This window comes from Argopecten irradians, chromosome 15 (genome assembly GCF_041381155.1).
Source record: "Argopecten irradians isolate NY chromosome 15, Ai_NY, whole genome shotgun sequence".
Taxonomy (NCBI): domain Eukaryota; kingdom Metazoa; phylum Mollusca; class Bivalvia; order Pectinida; family Pectinidae; genus Argopecten; species Argopecten irradians.
The window spans coordinates 5,955,889-5,971,994 of NC_091148.1; the positions used below are offsets into that span (position 1 = coordinate 5,955,889).

General features: G+C 37.6%; 1 protein-coding gene across 3 annotated transcripts in view; it reads right to left on the reverse strand.

Moving 5' to 3' along the window:
* LOC138309442 (uncharacterized) overlaps positions 1 to 16,106 on the reverse strand; it is a 35,111-nt gene that overhangs the window by 14,551 nt on the left and 4,454 nt on the right. For 2 of the 3 annotated variants that reach the window (XM_069250638.1, XM_069250639.1), the window contains exons 2-3: positions 10,035 to 10,124; positions 87 to 1,724 (exon numbers count right to left, since the gene is read on the reverse strand). In XM_069250638.1, coding sequence (XP_069106739.1) covers positions 87 to 1,145 — 1,059 coding nt within the window. In that variant the 5' untranslated portion in view covers positions 1,146 to 1,724; positions 10,035 to 10,124. Of the gene's footprint in view, positions 1 to 86; positions 1,725 to 10,034; positions 10,125 to 10,856; positions 11,386 to 16,106 lie in introns of those variants that run through there. The other variant, XM_069250637.1, reaches the window with a different exon arrangement.

Below are 16,106 nucleotides of genomic sequence, written 5' to 3' on the forward strand. Positions count from 1 at the left end.
GTTTAACATTCATGAATGTCCAATGCCTATTAATGCAAACTTATTTGACCCCATATGAGCACCCTTCATTTCACAATCATACTCACCAGTTCGGACCGGAGCCATTTGAGAGCGTCCTGTATACGATTTGTCCGTTCCTCCCAGGCTTCCCGATCCTGTTTTAGTGAATTTGTGGCCGGAAGTCCCCCCGGATCAGATTTGCAAATGTTCCTTGACAACTCGTAACTAGGGGGATTTGGAAGGTTTGGTGAGCTAAGGTCAATCGGTGACCTTGGACTCAGAGGTGACGTCGGAAGAAGTGATGAGTTTGACTCGCCATCAAATTCATTCATTCGATCAGAGAGAGACGGGAAATCAAAACTACTCATTGAGTTCAGTCTACTTCCGCTTCCTGTTACGGTACTCCGGGAATTAGAATCATATCCGTTCGAAATGTGTCTGCCTTGGGAGTAAGTTCCGAGGTCACGTGAGTTCATGACCTTACTAGGGAAACATTTGAAATTTGAATCACTATCTTTCCAATTTTTAGAAATATTTGGATTTCCGTTATGAAGAGGAACTGACCTTGGACGGTCAAGGTCATTTAGCGTCCGATCACACTTTGAATACATTTCATGAGGCATCGAATGCCTTTCGTCTTTTAAGAAGTTTTCCTCTAATTTCTTTGACAGTTCTGCGACCTTTGAACTATCAGAAGAAGAGGAATTCGTTCTAGCATGGCCACTTAAGCGACTTTTTGAACTTCCGGGTGAAAATGAAGAATCTGACATTTCCGACAGTGTCTCATTTGAATCTGTCGTTTCGTAACTTCCGGTAGAATATGTAGATTCTGAACGTTTCACATTTGTCCGTTTAAACGTGTCACCGTCTCCATCCGAGTCCGTCGATGTAGTCGTCCTCTTGAAAGTTGAAAATGACGGAATTGACGAGAATCGATGTTTTAAATCATTCACCCTTTGGTTACTATTTCGTCGTCGTGGGTCATACGATGATGATGACGACGATGACGATGAGAAGAAAGAGTCGATAGGTTTCGAAAATAACTTCATTTTTCTAAAATCTAAATCCCGTCCTGATTTGATGTCGTCTATTAAGTCGAACGTGTCCTTCAAAATATCGGATTTCATTGTATCGAAATCCATCATTCTGGATGACGTATTACACAAATGTTAATCACCAGAGCTTATCGTCGTATATATTTCGGTATGGTTCACTTTAGAATTCTGTAGACTAAGATTCAGCATGATCGAGAAGTTTCTCTCATTTGATACCACTCACCACATCCACTTACATATTGCTCTATTCACAAAACCCTTTGAAATTCGAAAACGGTAATAAAGGAATCATATGTTATATTGCCCATTAATATATAGCTCACGTGCAATGCATATCTATTGCGCGTGCTGTGTGCTCGCGCTCCCAAAGCAGACTGTCGAGAGGTTCGGCGGAGTTTGGCAAGATGGTGAATTCCTCAGAAATGATAGGGATGTCGGAGTCAATGGAACTAGGCGTTGATTAATAGCAGAGAACTTCTATGTTACATCTATCCCAGCCACTGTATCCCGGCGTCCCGTCCATTGTGTGGTTAGTGCTATAGCTCGGCCTCCCAGTCATTATGAAGGACAAGCCGCTCTCCTCAATCTAGTCTATCTATTCTGTAACGGCGCACGCTGTGTAACTATTACCGCTGCTAATTCGCCACATCAACATGAATATGTCGGATTCTACAATATAAGAATATCATTAGAAATACTGATTGTTTCTTACAATGCTATCATTATAGCAAACTTAAATGTTTATACTGTATATATGTGTTTGTAATTGTTTCTTACAAGCATGTAACAAAACTTACTTATCTTAATTAAATTGTTAAATATTAAATACTGAAGTTTCCTTTAATAACAGAAATCTTTAAAATAATTTTGAAGATTTATTTGCTGATTTTTTTCTTTTATTCTTCATGCAGCATCACATACGTTATAGAATTATAAAGAGTTACCGACATATCTTGCAATTCGTTCACCAGTACGTGGACATTTCCTATTTATCAAAATTCATATTTAGCATGTTACATGATGCATGCATTTATTTTTATCTAACTTTACTAGCATTATTAACGATTTAGCAGATAAAATATCGGCATGGAAATCATTCAGCTTCTGGTGTTTTTAAAGTCATTACACTATCTTATTAATAATACAATTATTCTCCAATGTAACTGTCCTTTTTTCTGCAAATAGCTCACCAGCTGATATATTCAATCGATGGTATAAAATCGTACAGTTAACATTCAATTTACGAATTGACAACGAACAATAAATGAAAATAAACCCGGTCACAATGTGGTGCCTTAAATGATAAGGTACAGGTATAAAATATGCAATATTGGGGTTGCAAATAAAACAGAAGTCAAGAAAAGCTTCACAGACATCCCTCAGTTGATTATGATATACCAGAGCTACTTCCCTTCGTTTCACTTCATCAAGACAATCGGATCATCTCGGAGAATTCCGGCATTCTTCGTAAATATATTTCCGAAGATTGCCGGAAATTAATCAGAAATGTTGTGACTGTCCGTTAGTATTGACAAAGTGAAAAGAAATGAAAGAACTCTGGTAGATCAAATATTTCTCTGTTATACTACGTTCATGTCCCCATTTGCCCGCACTTTCGTGCTCGCGGTGAATTGACAGCTGGCGGACCGTTATTAGGCTTCTAGATTACACACCGTGGGGGTATTGAAAGTGATGCGCAATACACATCAAATACTGGAGTAACTTAGAGAACAGACGGCTCTCGTCTCTGTACTTCATTCTACATCTTATATACATACATCCTATGTACATTATACATACATCCTACATATATATATATACATATATATATATATATATAACCCTCGCGCAATGCACGCGCAATTATAACAAACTGCCAGAGAAGTATAGGTACAACATCATGTAGTCATAATGTTCGTATAGAATTAGTAGCTGCTGTTTAACGTGTAGTGTACTTATTACGATATTATGGATAATGTTTGTTTGTTTATAAAAGGTACATACACATAAACAGATTTCGTTGTTTTGCTTAATAAAATGATAAATACATTATTTTCTGTTAGCCCAGGTGCAATTTCATTACCCAAAAATGTTGGTTTAAAAATACAATTCTTGTTTATTACAAATTATAATATACTCGCCGTGGATACAGAAATTATAAATTTTAGTCTGGGGTTACGGCTGAGAAAATGTCAAAATACCTGTTCCGGAAAGTTGAGAAGACGATTCATCGACAAAATACGCAGTGTATGTTAAATTAACTTCTGCTTCTGACAATCACATTATGACAAACGAACTTATCAAACTTCACTGAACACAAGAAATTTAACAAGTAAGAAACTTCGATACGGTCATAAAACACTTCAGCCTCCGTCAAACAGATTATAGGCAGATTTCTACATTGAAAAGGATCGAGATTAACACGTGTGAAAATAAAAATCACTGCATTTTCTTATTACAATTGCAAATTGCCTCACCCTCTTTCTCTCTTTAAAATATAGCATGTATTTTATCTGATTTCTCTATTTCTCTTCTATCAGCTCTGTTACCTCTGTATGTTATTATGAGAGGTCGGTCATCTTGTTATTTGTGTGTATATATACGATTGTGACTTGCTCATTGGAGGCATTCAACTATAATATTTAGACTAAACTGCATCACAAAACTGTATTCTCTAACTTAATTTGCTCATTTTTACGCCATTCAAATTAAATCATGTTAGATCAACCGTTTTATGGGATAAATTCACAACCACATTCCAGAAACTTGGCTTACTAATAAATACTCACATCCCAGCAAATAATCCTGATAAGATAAATATTTTTGATATTATGTTAATATTTTTTCAAAAATACTGATCCTGAGAAAAAGCACATCTGTTAGCAAATGAGCCCGCGTACACTTGTCTGACGTGGAAGTGACAAAGGATGTAACATACATTAAGATGTTATAGATAGAATCAGATAATAATAGAGCCCCATCCTCATGTGTTTGATAGCTCAATATGTTTCAGTTAGAAAAGCTGGCAGTAAATTTTAAAACACATTAAAGTCAAATGTTTGTCTAGTATGTGCGTATCAATAAGAATACAAAATCAGTAATATTTCAGCATAAATATACAGGTAGCTACCCCTGCACGAGCCGCTTTCACTGTGTAATGGTGACCGTATTATATATACATGTATTACGCCCGACTTTTTCCAGCATCCATTTTGATGACAATATTGCGGTCATTCATTATATAACGTCAGTGATTATAACCCCTGGGGTATTGAGGATGCTGCAGAGCAGCAAAATAATACCTTTCTACATGCATTGGTGTGTAACAGACATTTGGGCATTCTTGCATATCAAATGCATGGCGTGCGTTAGCGTGCCGGTATGATGACGTCATAATGAAGTCCAATTTTCCTTTCTCCTTCACACCATACTAGAACATTTCGACACTCCGCCGTCTAGGTTGGAGAAATTCGGCTATACCACCTTTTGACAGCACTAGATAAACTTTGATTTACAGCAGACTTGTCTGTCCATCGGCATAAGGCACATATATTAAAAAAAACCGATAGAACGGTAGAATAGGTCTGACAATAGCATAAACTATACTTTCTCTCATTCCTGTCGACAAAAAAAAACAGGTCTAGAAAAAAATATCTCTGAACACACGCTCTCTGGCTTTCTATTCTTTGGTCTTAGCCGTTTTGCAATATTGTTTATAAACATGCGATGCAATATGCATTTCTAACTGCAAAACTGTTTCTCCAAACACCTGCCAAAACCACCATCTACTTCGTTAATGAAAAATTTTTCTTTATGAAAAAATGTATGTTTGCCGAATTCTGGCAGCGCTGATAGGTAATCAGCGTCACATCAACGTTTACTATACACATCTAAGTTCATTATCATTAAGCGTTTAGCCAACTCAGATGTACCTGTTCGTCCACAGTCAACATCAATTAAGCGTTTGAAACAGACGAGGATAACTTTGGGGTGTTTTTTTTACGTTGATGAAATGCAATAATCTGGGTCTATTTGTTTTGATGTGTGTATATTATATAACGCCGTACAAGTTGTCGAATTGTTATTATTTGTGTCAAGCAATTTGGAACTTTTTCAAAAGGTGACGCGCATGTACATTCAACTATACATGTAATGCATCCTGCAAAGCAACTTATTTTCGCCCGTCATCAAATTTCGCGTATTTTGTTGAAACCGCAAAAGTCAAGCCGTACTTGGGTTTTGTAATGAGTCCACTGGTCGAAGACTTAAGAGGCAGAGAATATTGTAATGGTCGAGGGGCTCAATTGGTAGAGCACCCGTCTAATGTTCGGATGGTTCCAGATTCGAATCATGGTCTGTCCGAGATATTCTGAAGATCCTTAAGATCTAAAGTCGAAAAACTTGAGACGTCTGCACGTGTCAACACATACCTCACGTGCCTTGCGCGAGGAGTTTCAGTGTATAAGAATAAGCTTCCGTATTTATACACGTATAAGTAACAGTACACTATGGCTGAGTTGATATACGTGGAGAACTTGATCATCAGCCGAAAGAATCCCACAAATTTACCAAAACATTCAATTATACTAGCGAGAAATAAGAGAACAGACAAAGAATACGTCACTCGCGCATCGTGTTATTATATAACACATCGGCAAATGGCAAGGACCGCCAGGCTTCGCAAGTGTAGCGGAAATCGTTTTTATGCGGAGAAGAGGGGTGTTAATTATATCATAGATAGCTGGCACGACCACAAACTAAATTTTGAGATCGGTTGATTTTCTGATTGCGAAATAATGTCGTTTTGTATAGTAACAAAACAGAGAGGACATTCGACCAATACATGATGGAGTCTCCTAGTCATACCACTTCACTCCGTTTCACTCTTTGTACACTACTAACAGAATGAAACAAAGGGGAGTAACTCTGGTAGATCAGTACTGACGGAGTGAAACAAAGGGAGGTAACTAACAGAATGAATCAAAGGGAAGTAACTCTGTTATATCAGAATATCAGTACTGACGGAGTGAAACAAAGGGAGGTAACTCTGTTATATCAGAATATCAGTACTGACGGAGTGAAACAAAGGGAAGTAACTCTGTTATATCAGAATATCAGTACTGACGGAGTGAAACAAAGGGAAGTAACTCAGGTAGATCAGTACTGACGGAGTAAAACGTCATCGTTTTCTGTCTTGTTTCAGAGCGTTATCAACATCAGCCACTTATCAGAATATGGTATATACTGGAACACCTTCGTTGAGTAGACAATTTTGCTATTTTGCATTCATCACTAGCTTGCCCTTGTGTTATAAATAACATATACAAAAAGACCTTCGACCTTCACCGAGCCATGGACTTGGCTAATTAAAACGTTGCTTGTTTTCACCCTAAAAAATGGCTTCGACCTTTATCGGAAATTGACCTTAGCACTACCACAAGTTTCACATCACTGGCTTCGCCAGATGTAAAGTACAAACTATTAGACACGAAGTTTGACTTTTACGGACATATGACCTTTAACGTCCAAACGAAACATATCCCGAAATATGCATTATACACTAGAAAAGCAGCAGATTGTGGCTTTAATACGGGAATGTTTAACTTAACGTTTCTTCAAAGAAATAGACAGATTAGGTGAAGGTCAAGGACGTGTAACACGTGGACATGAAGGTCAAGGTCATGTAAACACTTGGATATGCAACTGTGGTATCATTGGACACGTTATTCTTTACATGAAACTTTCATGTTTTTGTTTCGGAAAGGTAGTGGGCCTTTAAATATTTCAGCCTTTTACGAATCTTATAAAATAAACTTAAAAAACTCCCTACCCGCTGCCAGAAGGGCTCGTCTTGGTCTAAATGATTAAATCGATGCGTTATGTACAACCATTAAGTTACATTAACCAACTCAACCCTTCAAACTTTTTTTCAATTAAACAAAACTTTAAAATTTGCTTTGTAATTAATTGCACATGTACAAAGCCTAAACTACTTGGCCCGAATCTGCCCCTGAACAAAAGGCACATGATTTCCCGGTATTCTGGTTAGTTCTCATGCAAAAGCAACTTCCGGGGTGAAACAGGTCGGAAGTATGTCTATAGCAACCTGCAAATGCAAGCTAAGTCAGAACGAGGGTCAATGGGTACAGAAACAAAGGCGGGAAGTCGCTCTAATACTTCTCCATAATGGAAAGACTGAAAAACGGTGGGAAAGTGGGAAAAAAAGGTCAGAGGATGGAATGACAGAGTTCAATGTTCGATGATTTTTGTAATAAAGATTCTCCATCACTAACTTCGTTTTGTCGAACTCTGACCATTGATTATTCCATTATCGCGATCACAATCGAGCCAAGTCGCACAGGTTTGACTTTAAAAGTGCAATTATACCGAATTAAAATAATGTAACATCGATATAGCGAGTTCTGTCAGTCATCCCGTTATTACGAAATCTGGCCGGTACCTTATCCGTACGAATGTCGAATTCCATCATTAACTTCGTTTTATCGAACGTTATTTATCAGTTTCCTCTTTATGACGAACCTATACCATCACATAGCTCTTATGCCATTCCGCATTTGCATATTACAGAGTTGTCTGCCTTTGCGTGTAGGTATTGATTGTGTGGTCATATGTTAACCAGCAAAACGTCATTTTTCAGAAAACGACGTAATATTTTCTTGCGAAAAAATGCGTTACATTTAATGCCTACCTGCAGGGGCAGATGACTCTGAAGTATGCAAAGAAGAAATATGACGAACTGAGTTCGTCAGACTGCTTTTAAAGTGGTTTAAATGCCATTAAACCCCTTGTAAAACCAGTCTGACGAACTCAGTCGGACAAGATTTTTTCAAAGTATGGGGAAAATACTTTGAAAAATTCTTGTCATCGTGTAATTATATTTTTAACAGTAGTATACATGCGCCATATATAGAGGCAAGTTCATTCCGTACGTTTTTCATAGACGGATTCTCAAATGACAAAAGGCGAGTAAATATATATGATGACTTCGTGATGATTCCGGAATTTGTTATTACCCGACGTCACGAGGCGTAACCGACTAATAGTTTTTACCAGGATAAGAAAGTACATCAGGTCTATTGAAAGCTGTAAATATAGCGATGTATAATATTTCATATGTTTACAAGTTTTCTGGTCAGAGTGAATCTTGACTCCACAACAAGAGCCTAGACGTGAAAACTAAATTAACACAAGTAAAATGCTGTATAATGTCTGAAATAGGCGTAAATCGGAAAACGGTGTGTGATGATCTCGGTATTCAAAAAAATATTAAACAGCGGCCCAATAGGCCTTTACCTGACAAATGACTTTGCTAGGAGATGAACCCCTTCCACAACGTTCCAATATGTCTGAGAATGTTCCTAATTCTTATGACATATTTTTAAATAAATCTTGTTTAGGAAGGGTGTTAGAATTGTACCTGCTGCCCCTATTGCATGATCGTAAAAGGCGACTAAATTTAGGATCTTATCTTTTCTCTTCTTCCTAACTGACTTTATCTTTCCTAATGCCTCCCTTGGCACCGCCTCACTTTTGGCCTTGAGTTGAGCTTTCGCCCCTGTAAGGAAGGCTCTTGGTTCTGTCCCCTGGCCGAGACACACCAAAGTCTATAAAAGTGGTAGTTTCTGCTCCTGCTTAGCGCTCAGCATAGAGGGAGTGGGACGACTGGTTTGCACATTGTCAGTATATTGTGAACTGGTGGGGTGTGTTGCTTGGTGTCCTCGGCGGCATGCTTCAGTGATATAGCACTATAAACAGGGCAACAGTACCACTATACAAGAAGACACAACATGAATATACCGCAGTAATACTGTGGATGGTAGCACATACATCTATATGTACATAATGCTGGGTATTTGAGCAATCATTTTAAAAACAATATTTCGAATGTTGTCACCAGGAAGAAGCGGAATTAGTTTTCGATATCAAACGTAACAATGTCGTTACTAGATTTGGCAAAAAAAATCCAGCTTAAATCATGAATGGAAATACAAAAATGTGTTTAGCATGCGATATGTTACGGTAATAACCGTAACCCAGAAACATATCAGAACCATTAGGCCTTTTGTTAAACAATTCATAGCTAAATATATGGATTATTGGAGACTGGTGGATTTAAATAACTACCAACATCTTACAGAAATAGTCCACTATACAACAAGGTATAAAGCCTGGGTAGGAAAAGATGTGCTTCAATTATCTATATCATCGGATCATTGGGTTTTATTGCCATGTAAACGCGGGTAGGTAATTATATATATACATCAACCACAGAAAACATCGTAAAATCTATCATGTGTACACGTTATATGTCACATAAGTAGTGACTTCAGAATCTTGTAATAACTCGGGTGACTCACTTTAGCCCTGATAACTATATACTAAAGTGGTGTTAATTTGAAATCTGAAATCGATTATATTGCGATTACGAGTACGTGAACAACACAATTTGTACATACACATGTATATTCTTGAAAATACAGTAGTTTCTTATCTTCATCTCACAAATAAAGATCTTTTCATCGGTTGTATATGTTTTTAACTTAATTTTGGTGTTTAGTCTTAGACTTTAAAAGTGATGAAAGAAGTCTGGAAAGATAGTTCACTCCCTTCAGAGAATACACGAAAAATCCATGGTTCGATTCCATTGAAAACTGACTGAATATAAAATCAAACGTTGACTTAAAACGACAGATGACCTCCTCCCTACAACAAGAACACAAGGAAGATATCGTATTAAAGATGATAACAATTAATCAATTAATTAATTAATATTTAGTTGTCTACGATGGACGGACACATGTCCAAGAATAAGAAATTAGACTATGCCTGCCAATCCAAGAGAGTTGATGTCAGCATGGCCGGAGATATAGTGGTCAGTGGTCAGTGTGTCTTATAATTGATAAACATGGACTATCCATTAGTCCAATTAACATTCCACGTGCTGGAGTTGGTACTTACCCGGTACTAAATAGTACACATATGTCCACTAACGGTCACTCTAGTACACTTGTAGGCCAATATCTGTTTCATCAATGCATGTGCGTTTGGCTGGAAAGAAAAAAAAAATCAATAAAAGATCTTCATGTATATAATCGTGTCTAGGTCTTTATCCATTTCGAGGGAAGATTCAAGAAAATATTCAAAAAATGCTGATTTGTATTTTGAATTATCTTTTTGTATTATACATGCACAGGTATATTTGTATTTGTCATATACAAATACATAAAAGTGATATTTCATTATTATCATTGTTACTCTTTCCAACTAATTTCTCTTCATTGCATCTAATTACATATTAACACATATAGCATGAAATGTTCTTTTCAAACTGATTCAAGGTATACATATGAGTAGATTATTCCTTATTTTCTAAATACAAGAAAACATGAAACATAGTGGTTCTAGGATATGATTTTATTGCTATAAATTTTACTGACTATACACAGGTCAGATCCAATATCATGTTTAAATTTCAGATTAACACCATTCGTGAAAGGATGAGCATGACATTGTTATGAGGTATTTTTGTGGGTGTATTTAGCCGTATGAAATAGTAAATGAACATGTCCTTTAATTTGTAAGATAAGAACATTAAAAATACCTCTGCATATCGAGTGTCACTCGACATTCATATGCTTCAATTGATTGTTGAAATTACATAATAATGTATATAGAGTAGAGAAAATCCTGATATTAGGTTTCGATTTGAAATTAATATCTGAAGTTGAGTACATGTACTATATATAGTAACACACGTTATCAATATTGACCTATACCTACCGAAATTATTCCATAGACTTGTCTGTCTGAAATATACATGTATGGTGAAAAATCCAATATCAGGTTTCGATTTCAAAACTAACCACCAGTATATAAGTAATAAGTATGTAAATATATCCCGTACTGTAAAGAATATCACATCAAAGTAGCATCGATCTCCGTTTGTTTGAGAATCCCTCACTAGTCTACACGCACATTTGTTGTGTTAACATTCAAGTTTATCCCACATCACACATTTTAAATTTAAATCCAATATGTTTGTACGTAAATATTGGAAAATGTAAGTAGATATGTAGGTAATTCCTCCAGTATTAGTGTAGGGTATTAGCAATAGATCCCGGGGTGTCAGGCACTTAGTGACGGGCTAAAATCCCGGGGTGTCGGGCACTTAGTGACATTAAACTCCCGAGATGTCGGGTACTTGAGTATTCCTCCCTCTCTGGCACATTAAAGCGCCGTTGACACGCTCTACTCAAATTAACGCATGTCACGCTTGTATGAAGTACCTGTAGATATATTAATTAGCGACTCGCGACGTACGTCAGCGGTTAGTTCTGAGCTCGGAAATCTGAGCTGTGCATTTCGTCTCCTACTAGTCCAACAACAATAGTATTATCCCACCAGCTTTGTCTAATATTTACATAGCCCTGATCAGTCAGCCGTGACCACATTGTGGCTCATGATCAAACCTTCAGGTCTTATACTATATATAAACAAATTAAATAACAGAAATTGTTAACTTGTGCCTGATGTTCCGTCATTGGTAAACAATGAAATTTTGTATTTCTTATATGATAAAGAAAAATAAATAAATAAATAAATAAATAAATAAATAAAGCATGCAAATAAAATTTGAAGTTACAACTAATTTATTTCAAGAGGTGAGCAAACACATATCTATTCCGTATTTACGAACAGAAAATGCAAGTGCTTATAACCATCTAAATTTGTCGTCCTACATGTGTGGTTTCCGTTTGTAAAAAAGAACGCGTGATTTGACGTATTTTGAAACTTGCGTTAACGAATTGGTTATAAGGAACACATGAGCTTTTGGTCGAGGCTAATTGCCGGGTCGGCGATCAAATTTAATCCGGCTATTACTGGGTATATACAATACATCTCGGGTGTAAGCGGACTAATAGGGTGTTTATGTGTATTATCAGGACTTCAACTCGTCACACGGCTGACCACACCGGACCTCGTGGGGCACTACTATCACCACATTTTAATTTACAAATTGTCTAACGCCTCGAGTGTGGTGAGAAGTTTGTAAAGGTGTAAAATATTTAGCTACTAGCATAACATGTTATAGATTTTAATCTTGTCGAAATGTGTGAAAAATATCTCGTCTTCAATCAAAGTATGGGATTTAGCACCGCTGTCACAACATTTCAAATTGACGGTTTATGAAATGGTGTCAAATCTGTGAGTAATTTGTGAAGGAATACACGCCATTTTGTAGTTTGTTTTACTCCACATTTGTCACGGCACATAAATCTAGATTACAAATAATTATTGGCGTACATTAGTGGCACCATTAAACAAGAGAATATTTCCTTAATTGACACATCCAACGAAAATATATTGTTGGTAAATAAAGTGTTTGACATATTTATCAATATAATCATTTTTAAGTTTGTGTCAGGAGGGTTTTAATTTATAGACCATTTCATACACACATAGACGAAATCCACAGAAGTTGGATCACCCCCTGTGTAGAATGTATATATAGAGAATAGAAATTGATTGGCAAAAGTACCTGGGAGTTCTTCATTGATACTATGTATACATGCATGACCTTGAACATATGTATACATGCATGACCTTGAACATATCGTTACAAATAACGATCATTGAAGCCTAACCCCTAGCCTATTGGAAACAACTTGTGGAAGCACAACGAATTATTTCCCAAAAACTTTCAACCTCCGGACGATGACAACAATGTCAATCATTCACCTCTCTTCAGATTCTGCCACAAGCGTTTGACTCTATAGACCTATTTCTCTCTACAAGGTAGGACATCCGCCTTTGAATGCACTGTTAATCGTGTATTAATGGCGAGATGCTTGTTTTAGGAGACTGCGGTATATTCTTGTTGTGTTTTCTTGTATATAGTGGAACTGTTGCCCTTTTTATAGTGCTATATCACTGAAGCATGCCGCCGAAGACACCAAGCAACACACCCCACCCGGTCACATTATACAGTGCAGTCAACCAAATAATCATATTTAACATTCTCTTTAGAATGCTTTATACTCAACGTATAAAACATGCTCATGAGGTAAAGAGTTTTTTCGGGTTGATTCTGGAAAGAAATGCCCTAATGTAATTTAAATTTAATTTGGGTAACCCCACTAGCTCTCCTGGACGTAAAGTTCGGTATTCATTTAGTTCGTCCCTCTCCATGCAACCTCGTCTGGTCATGACAATTCGTCATTAGCTAGTTTTATCGCTACTTATCATTATCATGACGTCATGTTTTAAACAAGTGTCACAAATTCATGTAGTCATTATTTCTGCTTGGGCAGCTACAAAAACAGACAAAATCCACCCACAGAAGATCGAATCATTTCCCAAATTTGCCGCTTATATCATTGAGAAATGCAAATCATCTTTTGACATGTGTCGCTACTGAGTATAATGGCGCGTGTCATTTCACCACGCATTGACACTAGGGTGCGTTCGAATCGCTATACATGACCACGATTGATGCTGAATCACTTGTGGTGTTTTGATCATAGCTGCATTCCAGGAACGATTTACACACGTCATATTGAGCCTCAAGATATAGTTCCTGTGTATTCAGGGAGACACATTGGAATGTATTGATTCAAAGAAAAATATCGTCAAAATAATGGAGTCCGCTACAAAATCGATCTTGTCTAGAATGTATTATCACCATTGGCATGAAAATTTGATGTTTCGAATAAAGGCTATCTGATCCGGTTAAATATGGGATACAATTAAAGTGGCACCGACGGGGAAACGGGGATAGGGGGCATCGCCAATGGAAAGGAGTGCAAAGGGAATAGCAATGGAGAGGGACCAAAAGTGTAAGAGGGTATCGATTCTAGACAATAAGCAAACATGTGTCGACATGGACAATAAGCAATGGGGAACCAACTCTAGACAATGGGAAAGAAGGTACCGACATTAGTAATGGGCAAGAAGGTATCGACTCTGGGCAATAGGCAAAAGGTATCGACTCTGGGCAATAACAAAAAAAGTACCGACTTTGGGCAATAACAAAAAAGTACCGACTCTGGGCAATAACAAAAAAGGTACCGACTCTGGGCAATAACAAAAAGGTACCGACTCTGGGCAATAACAAAAAAGTACCGACTCTGGGCAATAACAAAAAAAGTACCGACTCTGGGCAATAACAAAAAAGGTACCGACTCTGGGCAATAACAAAAAAGTACCGACTCTGGGCAATAACAAAAAAGTACCGACTCTGGGCAATAACAAAAAAGTACCGACTCTGGGCAATAACAAAAAAGGTACCGACTCTGGGCAATAACAAAAAAGGTACCGACTCTGGGCAATAACAAAAAAAGGTACCGACTCTGGGCAATAACAAAAAAGGTACCGACTCTGGGCAATAACAAAAAAAGTACCGACTCTGGGCAATAAAAAAAAAGTACCGACTCTGGGCAATAACAAAAAAGTACCGACTCTGGGCAATAACAAAAAAGGTACCGACTCTGGGCAATAACAAAAAAAGTACCGACTCTGGGCAATAACAAAAAATGTACCGACTCTGGGCAATAACAAAAAAGGTACACCGACTCTGGGCAATAACAACAAAGTACCGACTCTGGGCAATAACAACAAAGTACCGACTCTGGGCAATAACAACAAAGTACCGACTCTGGGCAATAACAAAAAAAGTACCGTTTCTGGGCAATAACAAAAAAGGTACCGACTCTGGGCAATAACAAAAAAAAGTACCGACTCTGGGCAATAACAAAAAAAGTACCGACTCTGGGCAATAACAACAAAGTACCGACTCTGGGCAATAACAAAAAAGGTACCGACTCTGGGCAATAACAAAAAAGGTACCGACTCTGGGCAATAACAAAAAAAAGTACCGACTCTGGGCAATAACAAAAAAGTACCGACTCTGGGCAATAACAAAAAAGTACCGACTCTGGGCAATAACAAAAAAGTACCGACTCTGGGCAATAACAAAAAAGTACCGACTCTGGGCAATAACAAAAAAAGGTACCGACTCTGGGCAATAACAAAAAAGGTACCAACTCTGGGCAATAACAAAAAAAGTACCGTTTCTGGGCAATAACAAAGAAGTACCGACTCTGGGCAATAACAAAAAAAGTACCGACTCTGGGCAATAACAAAAAAGTACCGACTCTGGGCAATAACAAAAAAAGGTACCGACTCTGGGCAATAACAAAAAAGGTATCGACTCTGGGCAATAACAAAAAAGTACCGACTCTGGGCAATAACAAAAAGGTACCGACTCTGGGCAATAACAAAAAAGTACCGACTCTGGGCAATAACAAAAAAGGTACCGACTCTGGGCAATAACAAAAAAGGTACCGACTCTGGGCAATAACAAAAAAGGTACCGACTCTGGGCAATAACAAAAAAGTACCGACTCTGGGCAATAACAAAAAGGTACCGACTCTGGGCAATAACAAAAAAAAGGTACCGACTCTGGGCAATAACAAAAAAGTACCGACTCTGGGCAATAACAAAAAGGTACCGACTCTGGGCAATAACAAAAAAGGTATCGACTCTGGGCAATAACAAAAAGTACCGACTCTGGGCAATAACAAAAAAGTACCGACTCTGGGCAATAACAAAAAGTACCGACTCTGGGCAATAAGAAAAAGTACCGACTCTGGGCAATAACAAAAAGTACCGACTCTGGGCAATAACAAAAAAAGTACCGACTCTGGGCAATAACAAAAAAGGTACCGACTCTGGGCAATAACAAAAAAGGTACCGACTCTGGGCAATAACAAAAAAGGTCAATGGGCAAGAAGGTAGAGACAAGGGCAATGGGCAAGAAGGTAGAGCCAAGGGCAATGGACAAAGAGGTACTGGCATGGGCAATAGACATAGGGGTACCGACAGTAGCAATTGGCAAAGACATTAACAGGAAGGTGTCGACTCTGGGCAATGGGTAAAAACATTGCCGACACATTTAGGGTATGTGATCATAGTATTTTTAAATAGTTCATCGTCAAGTGTTCATATTTTAACTTATCTTCCATCTAAGTG